General features: G+C 45.0%; 2 protein-coding genes across 2 annotated transcripts; one reads left to right on the plus strand and one right to left on the minus strand.

Moving 5' to 3' along the window:
• Nucleotides 1-236: 236 nt before the first annotated feature.
• On the minus strand, nucleotides 237-803 carry ASCL4 (achaete-scute family bHLH transcription factor 4). The gene has a single exon (XM_076328737.1). It carries the CDS (start codon nucleotides 801-803, stop codon nucleotides 237-239), a length of 567 nt encoding a protein of 188 aa, XP_076184852.1.
• A 7,693-nt stretch (nucleotides 804-8,496) lies between these two features.
• On the plus strand, nucleotides 8,497-27,080 carry PRDM4 (PR/SET domain 4). Its single transcript, XM_076338911.1, has 11 exons — nucleotides 8,497-8,586; nucleotides 10,254-10,387; nucleotides 11,042-11,227; nucleotides 13,319-14,113; nucleotides 17,246-17,395; nucleotides 18,628-18,746; nucleotides 19,489-19,574; nucleotides 20,740-20,867; nucleotides 21,424-21,738; nucleotides 24,256-24,424; nucleotides 25,891-27,080. Exons 1-11 carry the CDS (start codon nucleotides 8,576-8,578, stop codon nucleotides 26,198-26,200), a joined length of 2,403 nt encoding a protein of 800 aa, XP_076195026.1. The 5' UTR covers nucleotides 8,497-8,575; the 3' UTR covers nucleotides 26,201-27,080.
• The last annotated feature ends 16 nt before the right edge of the window (nucleotides 27,081-27,096 follow it).

Here is a 27,096-nt window from a genome sequence, read left to right on the forward strand (position 1 = left end):
TGAAGTTTAGTAACATAGCTGAAGCAACCTGAGAGATATCTGTTTACTTAGGAATCATCTTTAGGTTTTGTACAGATAACATTTAAACTCCTTTGACAGATTGAAAATACCTTTTTTTTTTCCCTAGCTGTTTTCCCTTTTCCTGGTATTCATTTTCAACTGTAGAAAAATCCCCAGGGTTTTAGATTTGTTTTTCAGCCAAACTCGAAGGTTTCTGTCTCCAGAGAGGCTGTTTCCTAGCTGCCCGTCTCCTCAAATTCACTGTAGGGGGATGAAGCTGAAGAGGTTTTAGACTCTCCATCACTGTTGCACTCCCGCGGGGGACCAGGACTGGGAGCGTCCGGGAGTTCCTTGGCAGAGAGCGTTTCCTTACTGTTAGACCCTAAGGGATGGCAGTCCAGCAAGCTCTGCAGGTGTTTGATGTAGCTTATTGCAGCTCTCAGGGTCTCCACTTTGCTGAGGCGCTTGTCAGCAAATTCCTTGGGCAGGTGCTCTCTCAGGCGTGTGTAGCCCTCATTCACGCAGCGCACCCGCTGCCTTTCCCTCTCGTTCCTCTTTCGAATGAAGGCAGGCTCAAAGGAATAGTCATAGACACCCACGTAGCCAGGGAATGGGATGTAGGAGATGCGACCTGTGTGCCCGCTGTAGGCTTGCTCCCAGTAAGATGGGTCCAGGTGGAAGGGAACCCCAAAGGGCTGTCGCAGGGGGACCCCATGGGGATGCACATGGCTGTTAGCCAGGGACATAGCTCCTGGAAATGCAATCCTGTTCAATAGTCCGTCATCATCTTTATTGCTGTCCATGCTTCTTTTTTTCCTCACCAGTGGAATGTCAGTTCCTGAATTTGGCTTCCAAATCTTGTATCAGTCCAAGTAAGGAGGAAACATTTGTACAAGTACTCTGCCCTGCAGGCCACAATTTCCTCCTATGGTATATAAAAACTCAGATCTCGAAGTACTGCTAACGACTCATGAGGTCCACTCTGTGCCTGGAAATCAGCTCTAAGCCTTGTTGTTTTTATAGATGTAGGATGCCAGCTAATTTACAGACAGGTTTTGAGGACCATCACTCCACACTTTAAACCCTTCTTTTCCTCTGATCTTCATATTTCAAAAGATAATAAGAGGGTTCCTGTGTATTCCTTTTCTCTCCGCTTGAAATTACGACCGTAAGAGTTAATGCCAAACATAAATAATCTTCCAGGCTCTAAACACTTCTCATGTATTGTAATCCACGATATCGTTTGATATAATTGTCTCCAAAAGATGGGTAATTTGCAAAGTTTACAGGGATCTTCAAAGTTTTGGCAGAACTCCTCCCTTTCAGGAACCAAGGATCTTCTGTCATCTGAAAACTACCCAAAGGCTTTTCACAATGAAATCCAAAAGACAACTGCAAGCTTTGTTGTTTCGGCTGCTCTGGTCTAACTGAAACAGCTCACAAGCAATTTGCAAAACTTAAATGGCATGTCTCTAGCTTTCTGGGGAAGCTGAGAAATCTTCAAAGGAAAGAGTGCTCTCTTGTGGTTGCAAGTCATGTCAGATCAAGAATGCATACGTGCAGGCATAAGAAGAAAACCTCTTTCTTTGCCCAAAGAGAGGCTTTTTCAAGAAGCGCGAGTTTCGCAAACTGAACATGAGCATTTTCAAAAAATCTTCAACATTTTGCATGTTTTTGCTCATTGCAGGAATGTTCTGGTCATCACTATGAGCACCTGCCTCAGATAAACAAATAGAAAGGTGATGCCCTGATTGCCCCCTGTGTAGCTATTACTAGATGTTTACATAGATATTGGCTTACCTGATGGACCTTACACACTGCTTTAGTTGGGAGCTGAAAATCCCTCTTGACTGTGCCAGATCTGTACTGCATCCTCCAGTTTGCCTGCAGCTTGCCAAGGAGAAGAGGTCGGCAAAAGACAAGGACTTTTGGCAGTATAAGGGCATAATGTTCTCATCCGTGCCTTTCCTCTAAAATATCCTGTTGCGTTAGGATCTTCTGCAGCAACTGGAGGGTCTTTGACTTTTCCCACGTTGTTGTTCAAGAGCTCCATAGTTACAATTTTGCTGAAAACACACCTTCACAGTTAACTGAATTTCTTTTTTTTTGCCACCAACAGTCTGGGGAGTTGAACGTTTGGCCTGGGAGAGCCGTGGGAAGGGACGGACGTGAAAAGGTACAGGCATGTAGGCTCTATTAAAACTGTTCTTTTGCTCAAAGTGAAAGTTTCCGCCCTGTTCAGTCTTTCATGCCAAACTGCCTCAGAAGCATGAGTAACTGAAACAACATCCTCCACTCCGAGAAACACATCTATGTCTCTGCTGAGTCAGAAACCAGCAGCAAGTATGTCAGCGTGCATTTTCAAGTCAGCCTTTGTATCTTTGCTGGGCTATTCTGCAGCTTCAAAAAACAATGGTAATCTTCAAAGTGTGATGAACATACAGGCAGAGCGTTCCAGACAGACATGAGCGAGAACAATCCTGGACTCTGGTTTATGGTTGACAGCCGGCTGAACATGAGCTGGCAGTGTGCCCAGGCGGCCAAGAAGGCCAATGGCATCCTGGCCTGTATCAGAAATAGTGTGGCCAGCAGGAGTAGGGAAGTGATCGTGCCCCTGTACTCGGCACTGGTGAGGCCGCACCTCAAATACTGTGTTCAGTTTTGGGCCCCTCACTACAAGAAGGACGTTGAGGTGCTGGAGCGTGTCCAGAGAAGGGCAACGAGGCTGGTGAGGGGTCTGGAGAACAAGTCTTATGAGGAGCGGCTGAGGGAACTGGGACTGTTCAGCCTGGAGAAAAGGAGGCTGAGGGGAGACCTCATCGCTCTCTACAACTACCTGAAAGGAGGTTGTAGCGAGGTGGGTGTTGGTCTCTTCTCCGAAGTAACAAGTGATAGGACGAGAGGAAATGGCCTCAAGTTGCAGCAGGGGAGGTTTAGATTGGATGTAAGGAAAAATTTCTTTACTGAAAGAGTGGTGAAACATTGGAACAGGCTGCCCAGGGAAGTGGTGGAGTCCCCATCCCTGGAGGTATTTAAAAGACGTGTAGATGAGGCGCTTAGGGACATGGTTTAGTGGGCATGGTGGTGTTGGGTTGACGGTTGGACTCGATGATCTTAGAGGTCTTTTCCAACCTCAATGATTCTATGATTCTATGATTCTATGATTATGCCAGGGGAAGGATCAACACCAAAATGGCTCAAAAGCCAGGGCAACTATCCATCTACTTTTGCCTCTGTCACTAACATTGCGTAGCAAGAGCTGGTGTTTGAAGCCAAAGGTTTTATAGCATTACCTAAGAGTTAGCTAATGCATTTCATGAAGGCTTGAGATCTTTTCCAGTCACAACTAAACATCTTTCTAAAATATGTGCAATAGCTCAGATGGAAGGTATGGGTGTGAGGCAAGAAGTTACATACCCCATGGTATGTACAACTCATTTCAGATCAAATAATCAAGAGAGCCTTTCTGCCTCTTGAAAAATCTTTGGAAACAGTTGGACGGCATGGGCTTTTCAATATCACTTGCACTATAAGCTTTGCTGTCAGAAAGGTCTCCAAGTAGAAGTGTTGTCAGAAATGAATGCTTAAATGAAAATAGCTCATTCACTGTAGCACTGAGGTGGGCCAGGACTAAAAGTTTTCTTAAAACAAAGAGGATGTTGGCCTCTCAGCAAATACCTGAAGTAGGAAAAGGACATTTGATTTGTGTCATCATTAGATTTAAAAATCTGTTCTCTGGCGGTATTCCTGTAAGGAAATTGAAGCATGCCTCTTGGGGGGTCTCAGGTGCCAGAATGTTTCACAGCTCTCCATGACCTTGCCAGAAGTCTAGCCATGTTCAAAAGGCAGGGTTACATTTCAGTTCTGTCATGCAAATGCACTATTCCCTGCCGCCAGACCTCTTTTCTATGTTTACTGTAAATGCAGGTCACCGGCACTTCCCAGAGTGTCAGAATTGCACCTGTGCTAAACAGACATCTGCTCTTCCTACAGAAAAATCCACGTTGTTAATCCTTTAGAGACATACATGAAGAAAAATTACAGGTAGATGTTATTTGTTAATGTGAATGATTGAAGCTGATCTCATAGCAAATGGACTCTGCATTCTGATTTTGTTTCTGTGCAAGAGAAATAAGAAAATATGCCACAGGCTTTTGCTGAACGTCGTATCTTGTTGACAGTCTAACGTCACTTGCTCGGAAAGGGATTTGCCCCTGGGCAGGGAGCCAGCGCAAGGTCAACACGCCATATGTCTTGCTGAAGGTCCCTGTTGAGAGCGCAAGCAGGATTAAAGCAATGTATCGTTCTCCTACCAACCTCTGTACAAAGCAGGCCCTTCTCAACCTGTCTGCACATGCAGACTCGGTGAAAGTAGCAGGACTAGCCCACCGAAGGGTAAGGCTGATATGCATTCTTTTTAAGAGTAGGTTAAGACTACATGGATAATGTCCCTCTTCTAAGAAAAACCTTTGATCTTCTTTCTTACACTGTTTCTCCAATTAACTCCTCTTCACACCTTTGCCTGGATGATGCTTTGACTCCAGAATGCAATATCCTCCACACTGATAAGAAGCAGATGGCCTGGTTTGCTTTCCAGGGGGTACAAATCAGGTGTTATTCACTGCTGTACAACGGCAGAAAAGTCTTGCTTCAAAACTGTTCCGAGGGGATATTCAGGCTCTGAGATTCTGGAAGTTGTGCTGTTTCTATTTACATTGTATGTTTCGCTTTGTTGTTTTGGTTTTTTTTAAATACGAAGTTTAAATGGGGACTCTGGGACATTCCTTACATACTCCATTGCCTGTGGCATTCAAACAGGTTCCCTTCCTTCTCTCCTTCCTTTTACCTCACTATACGCAGTTAATTACCCAGCCAAAACTAAGAGAAAATATTTCTGACATACCTGAAAATAAACCATTGAGGCATCTTCCTTCCAGATGTAACTTAGTTGTGGTTTTAATTGCATATATCCTAACACAATATCTACAAGAATGTAATCTTTGTACAAAAGAACCCTCAACTTGTTCATACTCCCACAAGAATCATGAATAACACTACTGACATCACACAGTCATTGCTTTGAATTACTTTGAATTACTCAAAGCAACAGATTCTCCATGACGCCGTGTCCCTCTGCATCTGAAATGAAAGTCATCGGTGGAAATATTGCAGTAGAAACACAAGAGTCAGCTGAACACATGCAAGCCCACCTATTTCCCAACAGATGATGTCTCAACTATTTTATCTGTGAACACATTACTGAGAAGGAGGAAGAAGAAAATACATCAGGAGTTTAAAAAGAAACTCTCACAACATTGTGCATTTATTATATTTTACTGTGCTGTAATTATACTAAATTCTAGTATTTATTATACATATCATAGTTTGTCTGGGCTGCTTCAATTTATTAACAGATATAAAATAGTGAAATTAACAGTTTCTCATGTTAACTGCATACCACAGAATTACAGTAATAACTGCAATTTAGATTGAGGTTCAGGAATACAAGACTGAATAGTTTTGTGCCTCTTTCATCCTGTTTTATCCCTTAGCTCTATAGCTAGAAGTGAGAGCTGCACTTAACCTACCCAGGTTTCATACTGTGACTATCACCAAAATACAGGCCTGCAAAGTGCTGACAAGTCAATAAAAGGTGGTGAGAAATTTGGATTTTTCATGTTACAATGGTTGGCTTCAAGCATCGCTTTTTGCATAATCTTCATTTAGTGTAATTCTGCTCGTTCTGAGAAAGAACCCAAGGGCAGGTTTGCAATAGCAGAAGAGAACTGATTGTATCGAAATGTGGGAACAGTCCAGCAGGGACTTCCGCTCACGCTACAGAGAAGGACTGAAGCGTGCTCACTGCATCTCTTTCCCCCGTGGTTTCACGAGTGTCCCTTATCTTTCAGTACGTCTCCAGGATCTGAAGACAACTTGAAAAATAGCTCTGTAATTTGTTCCTTGCGCCGCAAGTACCGCTATAAATGTCAATAAACTAAGCTTTCAGGGGTCATAGTGCAGTTGTCTTATCAAAACACTTCACATATAATAAGTGTTTGGTATATAAAAAATATCTCCCTTGCAGAAGAAACAGTTCTCGAATGCATTTTATCACAATACCTTGGGCGTGCGGAGTACATCTCTGCAGACGCAGATTAATTTCTCATTCGGTGACACTTCATATTATCACTGGCTTCCTTTGATACTTGTGCTTTAAACTGGTAGTTAAGATATCACTCCTTCAAGGGAGTAAAGTGACTACAAAAAAACCTGGAATCTCAGAGGACTTATGTTTGACAGTAGGAGAAAACATTCTTATCTGCGTATGACTACCTCCAATCTGGCTCATAGGCTCAAAGTATTACTCTCAGCTCAGATAGTTGAAATAGCGCAAGGATTTCAGCGCCAGGGCAGTTCTGCGGTAAAATTACACTATCATAATTGGCATTAAGACAAGCCGAGGGCTTGGGATAACCTAGTGTTTCAGGACAGAACTGAAATGTACCGAGTATAACTGCAAAGTTGTAATGATGACAACTGAAAATGTAAGGTCTCCAGTCATCTCCTGTGTATTAGGGAACGCAATGTGAAGAGAGAGACTTTCAGGCTTGTAGTCATTCGCTGGAGTTTCTAGGAAAGATGCAAAGTATTAGCAACAACCATGTCAATATGTGGTACTACACACATACAAATTAAGCACAAGCTTAGCAGTCTCAAAAAAACTGAGGACTTGATGAGTTTTTTCTTGACTTGATGAAATAATGTTTGTGGGCCGATTCAGATACGCTCGGTCATGGTTAGAGTAAGGATTATCTGGCTTAGTGGAGAACAGGAGAGGTTGTGGGGTATGTGGTAAACTAAATGAGGTCGTTCTTTTGGTCACAAATGAGAGAGACCTGGATTTACTTTGCCTAAATGTAATCCTCTAGAAGTTATATATTTAAACTAATTACACAAGTCCCAGTTACAGGCCATAGACACAGAGAGGTAGCTCCAAAGGGGATTCTTCTCAGACACCTACCTCAGGGTGGGATGAAGCTCTCTCACCTGCAGCCTATTTCTCTCCTTCAGCTACAGTGAGCTTGAAGAACCAGCATATACAGGGTGTCTAACTTTCTGACAGCTAAAGCCAAATGAGGAGATCCTGTTTTCACCCCTAGAAGAACCGATGGGTTTGTACTGAACTGAAATGATCCTTCCAGATCCCACATTTAGGTTCTTTAGATCAAAAGGTAGCGGGCAGAAAAATACCGTAAGTTACCTCCTGTGCAGACATCCTATCAAGGGATGTCTCATTAAATGAGGCATTGTTCGTGTCAGGCACGATCAAACTACAGAAGCACATTACGGTGTTTGAGGAAACAGCTGTTCACCCCGGCACTTAAGGAACTTGTAGATTGATTTGAGCAGTGTATGTGATGAATAGCCACGTGTCACAGGCAAAAGCGAGCTACAAAACTACTTGCGCACATGAAGAGATTCCTTTGCAACGTAGCCTTAGCCGGAATTGTATATATGAGCCATAAATCATAGACAGTTGAACAGCAGCTGATGTCCAGAAGGTAGCTGGGGAGTATGAGCTGACGGTACCAGAGGCCATGAAATGCAACCCTCTAATGACAGCAGATACGAGGGCGTGATGAGAGAGCAGTGAGATAGCAGGGACTACTGTGTGGAAAAACAGCAACGACCATTGTGCCCTTCTGAGAGAAGCGGCACGTGAAACCACGGGCGGAACGGCAAGGGCTTTCGGTCAGCCGACCCAGCCGGGATGCCGCCTTACGACCGAAGAGCGCCAACTGAGATGCTTCTCCGAAAGGGGAGAACCACCGTGTACCTGGGCAGCTCCCAGGCCCGCTCTCCCGCCCCAGCGGCGCCCACAGCGCTAGAAATAATCTGGAAATAAGGCGGGGAGGTGGCGGTGAAAGGGGCTGAAACGCCGCCGAGGTTCACCGAAAGCAGGCCTGCCCCGGCCTCCAGCACGGTGGCAGCACTCCCTCCAGCCGAACCCCGCGGCGGCTGCCAGGGAGCTGGCAAGGGCAGCGGGGCCAGGGAGCCGCCGCGGCGGGCAGGCGGCTGCTAGGAGGTCGGGGATGGCCCGGTCTGACACGGAACCGGGAGGACCCCACAGGCATGCCCGGCGGGCCCCTCCGCGCTAGCATGGCGGAGGCGGCCGGGCCCGGGCCGGCACTCGGAGCTGGGCCCGTCACGGACCCCGGCGGCGGCAGGCGGGAAGCGGCCGAGCGCTGGGGCGGTGGCGCCGCTTCCTGGATGTGGCGCACGGCGGCGGAAGCAGCCCCCGTCCCCCTCCCGCCGCCACCGCCGCAGCCGCCGCCATCGCCGCCTCCCTCCTGCCCCCTCCTCCTCCTCCGCGCTGCCCCGCCCGCGGCCGGGCCCGCGCCGCTCAGGGCCCCGCCCATGAGGCGGCGGCGGCGGCGGTGGTTGGGGCCGGGCCGGAGCTGGGGCTGGGGCCGGGGGCAGGCGCCTGCCCGAGGGGCGGCGGCGGGCCGGCTCTGAGGGCCCTGATGCGGCTGCGGCCGCGGCCGCTCCGCCGCCGGGAGAGGCGCCGGGCCCCATGCACCCCAGGTGAGCGCCCTCGCGTCCGCCGGGGGCGGAGGACCGGGGGGCTGTGGGAGGCGGGCGGGACCGCGGCCGGGCGGGGCGGGGGACGGGCACCTCGGGCCTTGCGACGTCGGCGCGCACCCCGGCCGAGGGGACGAGGGGCGAGGAGGGGAAGGGTTCCCTAAAGCGTTCAGCGCCTCCCGCAGGCCGCGAGGCTTGGCCCCGGTGCTTCGCCACCCCTCGGTCCCGGGGCGAGGGTGGTGGATCCCTCCCTCGGGCATCGCCACCCTAATCAGCCGTTTGGGCCGGGGAGGGGGGGGATATGCCCTGCCCTGCCGGATAGCCGGACCCCTCGGCACCATCTCTGCAAAGCCGTCCCTGGAGGCAAGCGGGGCGGTTGACAAGGGTAGGAGAGCATGCGATGTGAAAACTGGGCAGAAGCGAGATGAAAGTCGGCGACTCTGTGCGTCTCAGACCTTCGGGTTAACTTGCGTGCGTTTGGTGTATTTGGCCGTTTTTCCAGGGTGAGCGGTACCTTTCCTTACTGGAGTGTCAGTCCAAGCTCCAGCTCTCCATTGGTACTGCAAAGCTCAGGCCTGTTGCTTGCAAAGGGCATGTGGGGGGCTCGGATCAGCGTGGAGGCTGTTCGGTCTTGTTGCCGGGGTTGTGACCGCTGTGGGGGCAGCCGGTCTTTCTGGCCCTACGAACCACTGATTAGAGCTGGTGTGTGGGCAGGAGTGCCAGGGTGGGCAGAGCTAAGGCCAGGCAGAGCTTGTGAAGTTGTTGACAAGTGGGAGGTGGCCGTGTCTCCTTGGTGTCCCCTTCCCCGTGGACTGGTTCAGGCTGCATGTGCAGCTTGAGACCCCAGCGGACAGATGTGCCCCAAGCTGGCATGGTTTCTACCAAGGCTGGGGTTTTGGGTTGTTTGGCAGCCTGGTGGTTTCCACAGCTCTACAGCCACTTGTGTGGTGTGCGCCCACTTGAGTAGCTTGAGAGGTGCAGGCAACTCCAGAGCCACTGGTTGATCGCTCTGAAACAACATGTCATCCAAGGTGCCAGTTTTTAATGTGATAGGAGCATGTGCCATGTCTGCAGAATCAGACTGAGGCAGCCTGTTAAAACTATACAATGGCTATTCTGCAGAGGTGACTCTTGTCACTATTGGCCTGGTTCGAACTGGTGATGAATTAGGCGTTTTGTGTCCATTAACAGTTTTAAGTGATCTTTCCCGCTCCTCTCCCCTGACTTTGGTTTTTGAGTATGAATGTGGTATCCAGAAGTCATGAAATATAAAAAGATGCCGTTGTCCGAGTAATTGTGACATTCAGCTTGCAAATCGATCTGTATTCACAATACTTTAATCACAGTGGCTTTGACTACAAGGAGTGAGGCTTTATTTTCTGGATGGCAAGGAAAAAGCTATGGTCCGATTTGTCTTTTTGAACTAGCTTTTTAATCCTGGTTATTGCTATGTAATATGATCAATATGTATTGATCATGATGTGATCACAGTGCGAGTGGTTGATGTGCTTTATGCTGAGCTTTCTAAGGCAGAGTTTTTACATGTCAATATCTGATTTTGAGTTTGTTTGCTCAGCCCTTCCTCACCACAGTACAGTCAGTAATCAGGAATGCTCTTGCTTCTGTTTCTCTTTCTTTTTCCCCTCCCTTCTCTGTTCCCTGCTCCCCAGAATGAATGAAATGAACTTGAGTCCTGTAGGGATGGACCAGCTGACCTCATCCTCTGTGAGCAATGCCCTGCCGGTCTCTGGGAGTCACTTGGGGTTGGCAACGTCACCCACTCACAACGCCATACCAGCACCAGGTAATGGGGAAAGCTCCCACAAAGGGTATTGCAGCTCATGCTGTGTGTTTTACTGTCATGGGAATGTTTGTAACTGGATAGCAGTGCTTGCTCTGACAGCGAGTCATGTCTTTAGCAGGTAATGAGGTGATGTAGAATTGAGGAAGGTTAGACCATAAACCATTGCTTATGTGGGCAAAGCAAAAGGGATGTGTGCTTACCAGGCTTATGTCTTAATGGGAGTCTCATTTTGTTCTAATGGGGTGGTTTGCACTGTGGTTGGGTGGTAGCAGAATCCTTTGAAATACGAACTGTAGCTGCAAATCTGTCTCCATCTATGTGCATCTTCACTCAGGTGAAAATAATGATTTTTCACCTGTAAAGCAAAACTGTGTTCCTAGCTCTTTTTTTCAGGGGGCTACACAGATGAAAGTCCATTACAGTTGTAAAGTAGAAGCGGGCCCTATGTAATGTATCCAAAAAAAATCTAGCCACGTTCAGGCATGCCTCTCAGTGCTGTGATAACTGATTCTTTGAAGCTTGCCACCTTACTTTGACGGTACCATACTGTACTTCCATAGGGAGCTCCTGAAGAATTAGTAACCTCTTTGTTGGCTTGTATGTTCATAAGCTCAAGTAGTTCCATTGAATTTAAATGGACATTTTCTTTTGCAGGCTTGCCTGTTGCAATTCCAAACTTGGGCCCCTCCTTGAGTTCCTTGCCCTCTGCTCTGTCTCTGATGCTCCCAATGGGTATTGGGGATCGAGGAGTGATGTGTGGTATACCAGAAAGAAACTACACCCTACCTCCACCACCATACCCTCACCTGGAGAGCAGCTATTTCAGACACATTCTACCTGGTAAGTGGTCTGGTGCTGATGGATGGGAACAGAGAGAGAAATTGTTTTAAGAACCACCTCTTTCTGTCCTGAAGCAGGCAAGACCGACTATTTTGCAGAGCTGTAAATTCCTGGATTTTGTCTGGGGTCTGTTGTGTCATTTACACACCTTTATTTTGAGGTCTCTGTTTCTACATATGTATATGAAGAGAATTGCAGGGTATTTTCTACTTGAACTGAATCTCTAGTCACTCCTCCTGCTGCTTTGTTTTTAAGATTAACAGAAAACAAAGCATGCCTGGTTTCTATCTCAAATCGCTTTAGTTCGAAAACTGCTTTTTCTTCTCCTGTAGTCTGAAGCAGTACTTGATATGTGTGTGATGGTAGGGTACAGCAGCTCAAAGCTCAGAAAGAGCAAGCCATCAGCTGAGTTTGGGCTCTTTCCCACCCCTTTAGCCCATGGCATAGGTTTTCTTCATTTTTGTTCAAGGTTGGTTTCCAAAGGCCTAACATACTGATTTCTATCTTCATTCCTCTCTTGCAAGTGTTTTAGAGTATAAATGTAGAATTTTACATGTTATTATATGAAGACACAGAAATTCAAGCTTTAAATGTAGTCCTTGTTTTGTTTTGTAGCTAAGATTGACAGGGTGGAAGGGGGTAGATAAACTTCTTCAGGGTCACCCAGTGAGTGTTATTGGTTCAGCCTAGGTTAGGAAAAGAAATACAGCAGCCCAGATCTTGTCAGCTACCTGATGACTAGTGGCTGAACTTGCCAGCTGCTTAGGAGTAACCTTTCCTGCTGCATTACATGCCTGTCCATTTTGTGGGCAAAGAGTAGAGGAGTAGACAGTGCATTTGAGGACTGAAGGTATTTGCTATTCTTCTGAGCTGGAATAATTTATGCAGAAATGTATTTTTTCTTTCTAGCCTGCTTGATGTTTAGCCTGATGTTTCATAGGACTCTTCCGTCAGTCATCTTACTGCCTTCAAGGATCCTCCTTGTTCAAGCCACGGGGCAGCATAGCATGCAGAAATATTTGATGCAGCTGATTAAATTAAACTGTCCATTTCTTGGCTTAGCCATTTTTAATGGGGTTATGCTGCAGAAAGAGTATCCATGCTTGCATGCTTGTAATAACAGACATGTTTGAATGGAGAACTTTTACAGAACAAATAGCTTATAGGGTTCAAGGCCAAAAAGAAACATGCTGACTCAGATCTTGCAAAATCTGTCTCTGTCTCTGCTGGAAGTACTGTTTACTTGAATGTGCTGATGTATTGCCTCCAAAGATTTTTTTTTTTAGCTTTGTCCAGTAAGAGAAGCCGGTAGTATGTAAATACAGGTTAGTGGGTGTTTGTATGTTAAGTTCCAAGGTTGTTTGACATTGAGGATCTTTCCAGAACTACCAGAAAAGATGTTAGGGTTTCTGATTTAAATTTAACTGGGCTATTGTTTTAGGAGAAACAACATACATTTCATCTAAGGAAAGAGAGCAGATGACTCACGATACCTTTGAGAGACCTTATCTTGGTACTTCAGAATTGCAGTTGATGATCTCCGAGATGGACAGTTGTGTCACTTAGTCTTAGAGGAAGGAAGTAGTCATTGTTAAAACTAAAATACCAAAGCAAGAATGGTATATCCTGGAGAACTGTTTCTACTTCTCCTAGCAAACATGAATGAGGGATTATCAAACATTGGATTCCATTAGCAGTCCTTCATCCTTTGTGAGCTATTTCTTGAGAACGAAAAATTATGCCTAAAATGTGAAGAACCTCTTTCTGATTCAGTCTCTGTACTGAGGAGCCTAGGTTAGATGCTGCCAGAAACTTGGCTGTTCATAGTTTGCCAAATAACTAGAGACTTGCTCTGTTGGATGGAAGCTCTGTATTTGTTGTCAAATGATACTTTGACAAGAGTGTTGGGCTGGCATGTGTTTGTGAGCCATGTTTTAGAATTAGTGTTTTTTAATTGGACATAATGTAAAGAGCATGTCTTGAAGGATCTAGGTTTTAATGTACCATGCTGCGATGATGGAGTATTTTTGTTCAAGATTTGAAATCTGATGTCATCTCATTCTCTTCTCTTTCCCCCTCTCATTCTATCAGGTATCTTATCTTACTTGGCTGACAGACCTCCACCTCAGTACATCCATCCCAACGCTATAAATGTTGATAGCAATCCGGCATTGTCAGTCTCCAGCAATCCCTCAGCCCTAGATCCCTACCAGCCCAGTGGAACCGTGGGGCTGGAACCAGGGATTGTCTCCATGGACTCCCGCACAGTGAACACGCATGGTGCTCAAAATCTACATCCTAGTGACAGCCATGAGGTCGCGCTGGATACTACAATCACTATGGAGAGCGTTTCGAGAGTAACCAGCCCCATCTCTACAGATGGGATGACAGAGGAGCTTACGATGGATGATGTAGCCGGGGATCATTCACAGATCCCGAATGGCTCCCGGAGCCACGAACCTTTAGCCGTAGACACGGTGGGGAGTAACTTGACGTCAGACGCTGTGGGACACGGCGGTGTCATTCCCATTCACGGTAGCACTTTGGAACTCCCTGTCGTCATGGAGCCCGACCACATCGCCGGGCGGGTGACAGGAATATCGGACAGCACACTAAATGACTCCATTCATACTGTGGCCATGAGCACCAACTCCGTGAGTGTGGCGCTCTCTACCTCACACAACCTAGCTTCCCTGGACTCGGTAGCCTTGCACGAAGTGGGCCTCAGCCTCGAGCCAGTGGCGGTGTCTTCCATAAATCAGGAAGTAGCCATGGGGCCAAGTCACGTGGATGTGTCTGCAGACAATCTTGCCTTTGTACCATCCTCTCTGCAAATGGAAGACTCCAATTCGAACAAGGAGAACATGGCAACCTTGTTTACCATATGTGAGTGGGCATTTCCTGCCTTCTTGGGGTAGGGTTTGTTATGTAGCTGTTGTCTGGTGGGATGACAGGACTCTTGTTGCTAGTCTTACAGATTTCTAGGGAAAGAAACTTAGTTGTTTAACAAGTCCACGAAAGTTGGAACATCTGCAGTGGCAGATTAACCTTGCTGAAACAATGCTAGTTGGAAGTAGACATAATAGGATGTTTTAGCGTTGTTCTCTTTGTATCCATCTCCCATGTTGCCTTGAGGTTGGCAGCTGAGTTCTTTATCAACCTCTTGCCTTTTGTGGATATGCTGATATTATCCTTTGCAATGAGACTTTTGTTTTTTAAAGTCACATCACAAATTACTCTTCTTGCTCCGTTAAAAAAGAAAAACAACAAACACCACCACAAGCCATACATTTCATTGAGTGGGTATAGTTGTTGAGTATGATGTTATGTGATTTTGCAAAATTTTTATTAAACCATGAACAATCATCCTGAAAATGTTGTTCTCAACAGGACCTGCTGGGAAAAAGAGCAGAGAGGGAGGGAAGTTTTTAATATTTCTAATTATTCTCATCAAAGGACTTCAGTCCAGAGGTTAGTTGATCTCCTAGGAAGAGAGAAGCACTGGACATTACACTCTCTCAATCCTGTCATCGTTCAAGGAGTGGTGTTTGAGAACTGTGAAGTTCTCGTTTGCTAGGACAGAGGTTTGAACTTCCACCCGCAGCATGTCTGGCTTCCTGCCACTGAAGCGTAAGGCCAGCTTTTATATTCAGTTTTATTAGTTGTGGTAGCATTGCTGAGTGCTGCTCTTGCACACAATCTGGTCCTACAACTGCCAGAGCCTTGTGACAAGCTTTGCCTGCAGAACATTTTTTTAAGAAACGGAAAGAAATACTGCCTTGGTTAGCAGTGGCAGAGGTGCAGTTTAGTGCAAAGTGTCTAGTCAGACATTTGAATTGAAACTTTTATTCTGTGGGATAAAATATAACTTAAAATCAGGTGGGTGTAGAACTAGGATGAATTTACAACTCCTAGAGGAAGAGTTTTACAGTTGATGCACTCAGAAGTTCTTACAAGCATCTGTTGCATGTTGAACAAATAATGATCAAAATACTGTGATATCTAACATGCTCGTGGTGAAATCGCTTCTCTTATTCACCTAAGTGAGATTTGATGTGCCAGCTTATTGTCACTATACTTAAAATAGTCCTAAGCTGTTTCCCAGGTGATGTTTCCCATTGGTAGGATGTTATAATGGTTATTGCATGCCTAGTGCTTTCATGTGATTTGCAAAATAGATCTTTGACTTGGGAAGGTTTAAATTTTAACTTTTTGTTGTTGTTTTTAAACTTCTCCTGAATAAAACATGAATTTGTGTCCAGACAGGTGACAGCAAGGAGGAGAAGTTGTTTTAGAGCCTCTTGGTGGTTTTTCCTCACTGAGAAGGCAGGAATCAGGGCCTTTTTCAGAAAACTTCTTACACTGTTCTTAAGTGGGAAGAAAAAAGTGTGCCTTTGCTACAGTCCTAAATGTTTGTGAAACTTTTAAGTAGCCCTTTTTTTGATCATCTTTGCTTACAGTCCTGGGTACCCAAATCAGAGAAGTAATCACTGTGATTTGGTTTTGGTTTTTAGGGGTTTTTTTTATTATTTGGCAAGAACAGAAATGGAAAGGAAATGGTGTATTTTGCTTTCTGTAGAATGTAGGATTTTTTTTCTCAACTTCTTAAAAATGTATGAATCCTTAAACCTTTCCAAGTGGTAGTGTCACGTGCCTAGAACTTGTTTTTCTTCACCTCTCCTTGGGGCTAGTCTGCAGACCCGTGGTGGTGTGCTAGGCAATGCTTGAAAACAACTGTTCTAAATAGTGTTTCTCATTACTCAGGTCTGGTTGTTGTCGTTGCTGTACTCCTACATGTCATCTGTGCACATGAAGCAATTCTTCTGTAGGCTCTACCTAGTAATTTTCGGAGTACCTTCCTATCTGTAATTGTGTAGTTGCTTAAACTGTATTTTGTACGGGGTCAGATTCTGGTACCCTGACGTATGAAAGGAGTGTCCCAAAAATCTCTTCTGTTTATGCCTGCTGAAGACTACTTCTGTGATAGGTCTTTTATACTGGAGTTGGGCCATCAAGAGGCCAAAGAAGGTCTTTGTGGAGATTCTGCTTAATTAGCTGAGCATCTTTCTTCAGAAGAATGATTTATCAGGAGGGTGGTTGCTGAGTAGGTGTTAGTTGCTCCATTCATAGAAAATTAAAATGATGTCATTTTTCTAGATGAGAACATTTTATGCTGTACTTTTTCCTGAATTTATTAGACTGAAGACTTTCAGTGGTTTATTTTTCAGCAGTACTTATGCTGAATGACAGATTGGGAAAGCGATGCTACTGATTCTTCTTGGACTTTTGTTTTTGTTCCATTCAGTGGCATCCCATAGAGGTGTACTGTATGAGTTTATTGCAGTAGGTCCTTCAAAAGCAGCAGTGAGGTCAGGTTTTTGCTGCCGTGAAGATTTGCACATTGTCTGAATTTAAATGGAGGTAAGGGGATTTGTGGGTTCAAATTAGAAAAATTTTAGAAAGAAGACCTTACTGTTCCTTTGCATGAATATCCTTGAGGTTCTACATGCAAGAAGACTCTTGTGTTCCTGGTAAATTCCAAAAAAATAACCAGTTAGAAAGTGTTTGGTTTGGTATGGCTTGGATTTTTCTGCCAAGAAAGGTCATTTCACTTGTGATCAGAGAGAAAATGGCTCTTCCATCATCAGCATTACTGCCAGCTCTGGGGAGACTACCATCAGTTTTGCAGTAGTTTTGATGAAGAGTGGACTCTGTCCCATTGATAGATTGCCCCCGTAGGGGTAGTCTAGAGTCTAAACGATTAAGTTACCATCAGGAAGGCAGGTGGAGATCCTCATATTTGGTCTGAATTGGATAGGAACAGTGACGTGTATGTTGGTGCCAATCTGACTGTATGGTTCGTATTCTTCTGAGTAAAAGCTAGTAAAGCGGAGGGGTTAAACCAGATAGAAGCAGCCTTTGCCAGGAGCTGAGCTGAAACTTATTGGTAGGGAGCTGATTGCACCGTGGGGGCTGTTGCCTCTTTTTAATCCCTGTTGTCCCTTCCCCTCTTTGCAGGGTGCACACTGTGTGACAAGGCATATCCATCGGACTGCCCAGATCACGGGCCCGTCACCTTTGTCCCTGACACCCCGATAGAGAGCCGAGCCAGGCTTTCTCTCCCTAAACAGCTTGCCCTCCGGCAGTCTATCATGGGAGCTGAAGCGGGTAAGAATCAGATTACTATATATTTCTATGCAGCAGTTTAAAATACACTCATTGCCTGAAATCAAAAACCGTAGGGAATATAACGTGGGAAAGAAACACTGCAATAGAGAGGTGGTTCCCTCTTCTGTAATCACCCTGACTTACGTTGTGCAAGAGCTTCTTGTTCTCTGGTTACTGCTTAGGCTTCAGCTAGACTCTAGGGGTGCTGCCACAGAGCGTTACTGAAACACTTGATAAGGTCAAGCACAAGCAAGGTATGGTGTTTATTTTCATTGTGTGCTAAACAGCCCAGGCACAGCTTTGATAAGGAAATGTTACAGCAATTGCAGTTTGGGGGAAGATAACAATTAGAAATAATGGAGGAGATTTCTGTCTGCTTGTTCATCAGCTTGGTTTGCTACCTGTGGATATGTATCTTCTGGATACTCTTATTGGAGAATTGATCACGAGTGCCTCTTTTTTCCCCGCCCCCCCCTCCCATTTACATTTGGCATGTAGACTGTGACCTTGTCATTGGATGTGGACCTTGTTACTGTATGTCACGCCATTGTCACCTGGAAATCGAAGAGTTCAGTGCAATACCCTAAGGACCTGAAGGCTAGAGAAGAATGTGATTATTGGCTTGTTAGCGATGCTGCTTGTTGAGAGTAGATTACATCTGTTCTTTTCAAGCTGCACTAGTTTCCAGTTTATTCCTAAAAGCTATTCAGTGTATTCATGTAGACCTATATATATATAAATGTTTAATAATAAATAATATACACGCAGGAATCCCTCTGCCCATGACAGAAATACAGCTGCCTCTGGGGAGAAATGCAGAAGCTGCTTAACAATGCCCAGCAACAATTCTGGAAATTCCTGGGGATTAGGTAGGCGAAATGTAGTTACTGAAACTAGTATTTTCTGCTTCTGCAGAAAGTGCCACGAAAACTTTAATTGGTACAAGTGGCTAGGATCTTAGTTTTATAGCTTACTAAAAAGTAAATTACTTGCTTTTGACAAACAAAATAAATATCTGTAATTAAAACAAAGCGGCTCCCAATAGTGTCATGTGGTGGTGGTGGTTCTTGTCTCTGCCTTAGGTGTGTTTTACATGTGAAGTAGAAGCTTTGATGATCTTTTGCCTAGATATTACCCCTGGAGCATTATCTCATAAACCTCCCACCTCTTTGTTATGCATGATTAGTTGTTTAAATAATTGAATTCTGCAGATGTTGGTCTTCTACTGATAGGTGTGTGGACACGAGAAACCATTCCTGTAAGGACTTGTTTTGGACCTTTGATTGGGCAGCAGAGCCATTCTCTGGAGGTGGCTGACTGGACAGACAAAGCAGCTAGTCACATCTGGAAGGTCAGTGGATGTTATGGCTCACAGAGTCTGCAGGCATGCCTTTCTCTGGTGAAAGCCATTGCATGACACAGCAGCTTTAATGTTATCATCCTTGCCAAAAATCAAAATTAATGCAGTTTGATTGTTTGATACTTAATATCAGCATAGCAGAGCTCTATACCATGTAATATGCTGGATATCAATCCTGACGTACAACGAACTTCTTTAATGCCTTTTCTTTTGAAGGGCTGTATGTGGTTTCCCGTATTTGTGTGGAGTTGCAGCAGAGATTGTATATGAATTACTAGGCAGCACTTGTTTGTTTTGTATTACTGTTTATTGAAAGTTCCCCCAGGTGATGATTTGGTTTAGGAAAGCTGCTTTAAAGCTTTCTTTTTCACATCATTTCATGTTCAGAAAGTAAAATTGATCCATATAAATAAAACATGTACTGTTTGCCCAGATATTATTATTTACAAGACTTGGCTTGTAAGAAAAGCAGCCAAATGCATTTCTGCTGGGAGCTAAAGGTGGTGTGTGGGAAAGATGCTGATAAACAGTTTTTCTAGCCTCCTGGGTAGCAGAGAGGTCGAGATTCCTGTGTGAAGGGGAAAGTAAGGAGTAAGAACAGGGCTGTGGTCTTGGCAATGGAGACCTCCTGGCTTGTTTGAGGTAAACACATCCTCTCTTAAAGAAAGAAGTTGGCTTTCACTGCGTTTGTTGCTGTGTTTTGTCCTAAGATTGCATTTGTTTTTCCTGGTAGATCTATCACAATGGTGTCCTGGAGTTCTGCATCATTACAACTGATGAAAATGAATGTAACTGGATGATGTTTGTACGCAAAGCCAGGTGAGAACCACCTGTAGTGTGCTAAGTAGCTTGGAGTCTGAGCTGCAGGCTTATAGGAGGCTGTGCTGGAGAATGTGCACTGCTGCACTGACTGCCCAGATGGGTAATGAGCTCGGGACAAAGGGACCTTCAGGAGTTATCTAGGCATCTTGGACTGGTGGGGAGAATGAAACAGAGCACCCAGTGGAGAATGTTACAGGGGAACCAGTACGCATGCTGTAGTAAAACAGCCCCAAACCTGCCCACATACTTTGTTTCCCTTGTTCTAAAGCTTTAAACCAGGTTCTTTATGTATTAGCTTACTGTGTATTAGCTTGTTACTGCCTTGCCTCTGTCCCATTCCTTTTGGATACATCTGTGAAGATGATGTTGATTGTCGTTTTGATTTTAATACTTTATTAGCAAAGTGTCCCTGGGTTCTTTTGCCAAGTTCCAAGCTCTTACAGCTTGCAAGAGCTGTCCTTTTCAGTCTTTCTGGAGCCTGCAGTGAAAACTGTCCAGACTGGCTTCAGTATTGCTCCATACGTGGTCCACTGAGAAGGCCGAACCTTTCCTATTGCTCTGTGACACAAAGTAGGTTTCCCCTGCAATTCATTTCATTGCTCCCATATGCAGGAGTCAAGAAGTTGACCTCCCACTGCAGTGGGGCAGAGCTTTTGCTGGTTTCGGATACTGGGAACAAACATATGCAAGATACAGCTTCAGAAGATGAATTATCACATCTTGGAAATGCTTTTCAAGAGTTATTTTCGAAGATAATTGTGCTTTAAGACTTTACTGATATTTATTTCTCCCTCATGTGTTCTCTATTTCTTAAGGGGCTTAATATGAAAAATATATATGTTTTTGTAGTTTCTTAAGAGATCATAAACTCTCTTCTTTCAGCCCACTCCAATGTCTATTAATAACTTTCTCAGCAAGATATCACAGTGGTGTGAAAAATGTATCATTTGGTGGAGCAGATTGGCTCTCAAGGTCCAGTTTTCCTTTACTTTCCTTTAATAAAGAAGGACAGAAGTGACAGACATGGAAGTTTTTGTAATGTGCTGACAAGCACTGAGGTTCTCTCATTACCTATTTATAGGAATTTCCTTCTTTTTTTTCCTCTCTCAGAAAGTCATTATTTCTGGAGGGCTTTTTTTCATAACTCTCGTTATTGCTATAGGAACCGGGAAGAGCAGAATCTGGTAGCTTACCCTCACGATGGAAAAATTTACTTTTGCACCTCTCGGGACATCCCACCTGAACACGAGCTTCTCTTTTATTACAGTCGGGACTATGCACGACAGCTTGGTAAGTAAGCGCTCATCTTTGTTGGCTTTGCAGGCAGTACTGAGCTTAAATTCCCTTTTAGTGCCATCTCTGGGCACTGTGACTTTGGAGTGCATTATGTTCCTTCTCAGTTCCTAGTGGTGCACGTCATAGTTTCTTTTTACATTTCATGATTACAGGATTACCATCATTTAAAAGAAACATTTCACTATCTAATTCCACTGATCAGGAGTAAAAGATCACAGTTTCAAAGAAAAAGGGTTGTTTTTCTTCTGTTCATCCATCTGGTGCTAAGGGAGTTTTGCTAGCTGAAGATGGTCCTATCCTCCCCCACCTTTGGTTGTGATAATTTAGGTTTGGTGGAGCTGTGCTCAAAACCATTCCAAAGTTTGGCCCCCCAAAACATTTGAAATGGCCTGCCTAAAAGAGCTGAAAAGCAAGCACCGGAGCTGAAAGGAACGGGGGTGAAAATCTCTGCAGCTGGCTTTGCTACCACAGACAGTGTTAACGTGGATCACGCTCACGCTCTGTTAGGCCTTGCTGTGCCTCATCAAAAGTGATGCTTTTGTGCCCAAAGGTGTCCCCGAACATCCGGACGTGCACATCTGCCACTGCGGAAAGGAATGCGCTTCCTATGCGGACTTCAAGGCCCATTTGAGCAGCCATATTCACAGCCACCTCCCCAGCCAGGGGCACAGCAGCAGCCATGGGCCAGGCCACGGCAAGGAAAGGAAGTGGAAGTGCTCCATGTGCCCCCAGGCTTTCATCTCCCCTTCCAAACTCCACGTCCACTTCATGGGGCACATGGGCATGAAGCCGCACAAGTGCGATTTCTGTAGCAAAGCTTTCAGTGATCCTAGCAACTTACGGACACACCTCAAGATACACACAGGTAAGGGTTGGGGACTTTATAGAGATGCACATTGGGGCGGGACCTGTTCTTTCTGATCCCTTGGCCAGCTGGCAGGGCATAGCTTGTGTCCATAAATCTAAGCTCTTAAGAGACAGAATCATAGAGTGTTTTGGGTTGGAAGGGACCTCTAAAAATCACCTAGTTCAACCCCCCTGCCGTGGGCAGGGACATCTTTCACTAGATCAGGTCACTCAAAGCTCCATCCAACCTGACCTTGAACACTTCCAATGGTGGGGCATCCACAACTTCTCTGGGCAACCTGTTCCAGTGTCTCACCACCCTCATTGTAAAAAAAATTCTTCTTTATGTCCGATCTAAATCTATCCTCTCTCAGTTTAAAACTGTTGTTTCTTGTCCTGTCACTACAGGCCTTGGCAAAAAGTCTTTCTCCGTCTTTCTTACAAGTGCCCTGTAAGTACTGATAGGCCGCAATAAGGTCTCCCCGAAGCCTTCTCTTCTCCAGGCTGAACAACCCCAACTCTCTCACCCTTTCTTCAGAGGAGAGGTGTTCCAGCCCCCTGATCATTTTCGTGGCCCTCCTCTGGACCCGCTCCAACAGGTCCATGTCTTTCTTGTGCTGAGGGCTCCAGAGCTGAACGCAGTACTCCAGGTGGGGTCTCAGCAGAGCAGAGTAGAGGGGCAGAATCACCTCCCTCGACCTACCTTTCTAAGAATGGCAGCATCCTGACTGTCTAGGAATGATCTCTAGTCCATGCTGACCCCAACTAATGCCTGGGCACTGCCTGAGAGAGCACTGGTTGGCGTGGAATAGGACCATGCTGGATTCAGTGGCATGCGTGCTTATAGAACAGTATGTAGACCTGTGTTCTGGCTGATTGTGCCATGTCTAAAAGCATTTGATAATTTGAAGTTGATTACAGTTGGGAAGAAGTGTCAGCCTTCGTCTGGGAGACAGAAACCCTTTGTTCCCACATAGCAGATCCAGTGCTGGCAGCTATGATAAAACAAGGGTTCCTTTCTGCTCATGAGAAAAAGCCAACTGGGTTTGAGAGCTTGTAATGTGGACAGTTGTCCACTTAAATATGGGGCTGACATCTTTCCCCTCTTTCCTACTCGAATTGTTTTTCATCTTAAGGAAATGGCACAGGACTGAAATTGGTGACTGTGGGGTCAGACTGATGTGGATAAGACTCAGCTCGGTCACTCATCAAAACTTAAATCAACGTGCTGTTGACTTCTGTGGGCATTTGGGTATCACTAGAGGCTTTGGGGATAAAGGGAGAATTGCCAGCAGATCAGTGAATGAGTGCTAAAAGGGGGAAGACAAAATAGTGAAACATTTTTCAGCTTTGTAAGAAGAGAGGAAATACGAAAAGGCATGGATTTAACACAGAGTGAAGATAGGGGAGAGGGTGAAGGTCAAATACAGGCCAGCAATAGACAGTGTGGATATTTTTGCCTCGTTTTTTTTCAGTAAGGTTGAAATAGCTATTGGGAATCACTGAATGTAAATCACAAAGCTGGAAAGGGAATAAAACTGTGAGTTCAGTGCACTTGAGTCAAGCATAGGAAGCTGTGGGCTCAGTAGTGAGGAGTTCTAATAAACTGATCAAGTACAAATGTGGTATACATGACCACAGAATACTCAGTGGGATAGGGATTCGAGTGGTATTCAGACTTAGTCTGAATTCAGTGGCGTGCAGGGGTTTTGAACTATTTCTGGCAAAGAATAATGGAAGAACTACAGATAAGTGGGAAAATGGGATAAAACATAGAAGTTGCAAAGAGCCAGTGAGCTTTGTACCTGTGTGTTTGTTAGATAAGAGAACTTGTTTTTCTAGACAAAGGCAATGCAGCGCATCAAATGTGGTTGGGCTCCAGTAAGGCATCAGATACAGTTCCTGTGGGAAATCAGTGGAGATGGGGATGCACTAATGTACAGTAACTAGATGGCTACCATTAAAAAGGAGGCTACCATTATTTTTACTCAAGAATTCACCTTGGATAAGCCTAGTCTTGTTAAGTGTTTGCCTGAATCTCTTTGCTGGAAAATTTACAAGTCTACTGGTGATGTTTTGATATGCAGAACACGGAGATACAGTTGGTGTAGACAAGAAGCAGAAAGTCTTATCTTACAGGAAAGGCTGACTGACCACAAGCACTGGAGGAAGAGGAATCTGGTCTTTAGAAGGACAAAGTGCAGAACCGTGCATCACACCAAGGGCTCAGTGGTTCAAAACAGAAGCATGAAGTGGGTTTTTTGGCTTGGGGGCATGGGGTGGGGGATGAAAAGCTTTGGGAATGATGAAATCAAGTCAGATGATGCCTGTTTTTTGCATAGCTAAATCTAGACTGTAACTTGGTAGGCCTTTATGCTGAGTCTGAAGGAACTGCAGGAGGAACAGGTCCTGTTCACAAATAATCTGCCTTTCTTCAGGGTAAAATCTTGTTTTTCAGAAGTGGTCAGGCTTGTTTGCTTACTGTATTTCTTGGGACACTGACTGTCAATTTGTGGGTGTACGTATTTAATCCTAGGTCAGAAGAATTATCGCTGTACCCTCTGTGACAAATCGTTCACTCAGAAGGCTCACCTGGAATCGCACATGGTCATCCACACGGGGGAGAAGAATCTGAAGTGCGATTACTGTGAAAAGCTATTCATGCGGAGGCAGGACCTCAAGCAGCATGTACTCACTCACACGCAGTAAGTGATCTCACAGGATGTGTTGGCCTGGCCAGTGCAGTAAATAATGAAGCTGAACAGCCCAAGAGAGAATCTCCGGTTTGCAAATAGTTTGGCCTAGGGAGTATAGGTTCAACCTCTAAAACGACAGAGAAGTCAATCCGGGCAAATTCCTTGTTATTAGCGGAAGTTGTCCTATTCTAGTGTTTGCAGTATTTTAATGACACAGTAAATTCCAGGCGTCCAAATTCACCTTGTCTTGTGAAATGGCATTCTGGAGTGTTTATCATTTTAAAGAGAGAGAGGGTTAGCTGATTTACATTTAGTTCTCTGCTGAGAACTGTTTTCACGTCCCAACATGACCACGAAAAATCATAAACTCCTCAATGCTACTAACAGAGTAGCTTGTTAGTGAAGTCTCCCTCTCTGTTTGCACCAGGGGTGGGGTGCAGCCGTTCCCAGCTCTTATCTCCCCCCAGTCTCATTCATGCACTTGGTCTCTTGCTCCTCCTGCAGGGAGATGCCCACAGTCAGGGCAGATCCCCACCCCCAGGTCCTCCTCCAGTTATCTACAGGTCTCTCCCAGCCCCTCGGCTCTCTGCCACGCCAGATCTTTCCTTTTGCTGTGGGAATCTCTCCATCCTGTTTAGTTACTCCTAATCCAAGGTCCTCCCTTAAAGGCTGCTTGCCCAAAGCTACTCCTTCTGCTTACTTCATTTTCAGCATCTGGTTCTTGTACTCACTTGGAATTGACTGCCACTTCTGTCATGCTGCCTAGGAGACAGCATAGTGCAGCTAGCATGGGCAAGAGAGAGGCAGACAGACAGACTTGCTTTGTTGCTTGTTCTTACGGCCAGAGCCAGGAACACTATTGCTGGGAGGTGTTTTGCAGAGTCATCTACAGAATTTGACTGTTGGCAGTCTGGTAAGCCTCTGCTTAGCATTTACAGACTGAGGGTTGTTAACACTTAGCAGCTTTGTTTTCTTTTTTGTTCTCCCCCCCCCCCCCCGCCCCCATTTATGCAAGGTGGGGAGGAAGGAGACCAACCTTTCCACCGTGGCAACATCTCTGCCCTTGCCAAAACATGGAGTTAGTTTAAACAGAGTTTGGTCTTACTCAAAAAATAAACAAACAAAACCCTTGTAGGATTCTTTCTTCTTCAATTTATCATCAGGAAAGAAAAACGGTTGGTTGCAAGCTAGCAGCTAATCCAAAAAGCGTGACTTTTGCCAGTGATGTTGGAGGAGGGGAGCAGAGAAGAGGGGCTTCGTATATGTACTGTGTGAGAGAAAACTGAGCAGTACTTACACTTTAGTGCTGCAGTAGTGCTGTTATTTCTGGTCTGCTTCTCCTTCAAGTATATTAAAAGTAAGATTTAGGAGTAAGACTGACCCTGTCACCCTTCTTGTCACCACCACCCCACTATTTAAGACAGTATCGGCTGCCTTGCAGCAGCAGCAAACTGTAACTTTATCATGTCTTGCAGAGAACGGCAGATCAAGTGCCCCAAGTGTGACAAGCTGTTTCTGAGGACAAATCACCTGAAGAAGCATCTCAATTCACATGAAGGAAAGAGGGACTATGTCTGTGAAAAATGCTCCAAGGCTTATCTAACCAAATATCACCTCACTCGCCACTTAAAAATATGTAAAGGCCCCACATCCAGCCTGTCAGCCCCAGAGGAGGAAGAGGAGGAGGATTCAGAGGAGGAATTAATAGACTCTATGAGGACTGAAGACTGTAGGATTAACAATGGAGTCTATTCAACAGGTGATGCCCTCTCTGGACACAAATGAAGAGAAGAGAGAGGGAAATTTTCTTGGATGTTAAAACTGGGGAAGGAGGAAAAAAACCCCTCTTCTTTGTTTCCCCAGTCAACAGCGTATATCAAATGAGGAGTTTTCCTTCTGTTTTGGTCTCCGCACTACCACCGCTTAATAAACTCTGTAGCCAAAACACTGAATGAGAATGGATCATGCACGTACAAGTGAACAGTTGCCAAGAAGGAAATATGAGGCAAGGAGATTTTTTCACACACACTGTGCATCCTTCTTTTCCAAATCACTCAGATTAATCCATCCAGTGCTGGGATACATGACACACCTTGCATAGCCCTTTGAGTAAAGAGCCACAAACCAGAAATGTAGTCAAGTGATTGCAGTGACCTGTAGGCCAACTGTCTTTAACTGCCAAAGCCATGACAATAAGAAAAACAAAAAAAAATAGTGGTGGCAGTTAATGCATTTTTCTTTTTATACTTTTTAAGTGAAGGATGTAGTTTGGCACAGAGCAAAGACTGTCAATGCTCAGGTTTCCCTCTAAAATAAATAAAAAAGCTTTGGTTAAAAAAAAAAAGCCAGTGAAATCAGCATTTGCAGACAAAGCAATTACCCCACTACAGAAAATCAAAAATTGGCTTTTGGAGAACAGTTATTGCCTCTTCCCACTCTCGTTCACTAGAATATGTAAGCAGGTGAAGAGGTAAAGACTGTATAGACTCAGTAAGGAAGAGGCTTACAGATGATCAGACGGTGTTTACAGTATATATTACTTCTTGTGCTGTAAACCTTTTACCACCTAGAGTGATGGAAGGGTTTGCTGCTAATTTATGGAATGAAGATGTATTTCATTCTGTTGTTTTCGTCTAAAAAAATTAAAAATGTGGCTCTTTTCTAATGTTCTTTTTTAATAT

Source organism: Aptenodytes patagonicus, chromosome 1 (genome assembly GCF_965638725.1).
Source record: "Aptenodytes patagonicus chromosome 1, bAptPat1.pri.cur, whole genome shotgun sequence".
Lineage (NCBI taxonomy): Eukaryota > Metazoa > Chordata > Aves > Sphenisciformes > Spheniscidae > Aptenodytes > Aptenodytes patagonicus.

Excerpts from the sequence above, each read along its gene's own strand:
- ASCL4 (XM_076328737.1), bottom strand. The coding sequence starts at position 803 with ATGGACAGCAATAAAGATGATGACGGACTATTGAACAGGATTGCATTT.
- PRDM4 (XM_076338911.1), top strand. Across the intron at positions 14,114-17,245 it reads GGCAACCTTGTTTACCATAT|GGTGCACACTGTGTGACAAG; the intron begins GTGAGTGGGCAT and ends CCCTCTTTGCAG. Across the intron at positions 19,575-20,739 it reads ATGTTTGTACGCAAAGCCAG|GAACCGGGAAGAGCAGAATC; the intron begins GTGAGAACCACC and ends TTATTGCTATAG.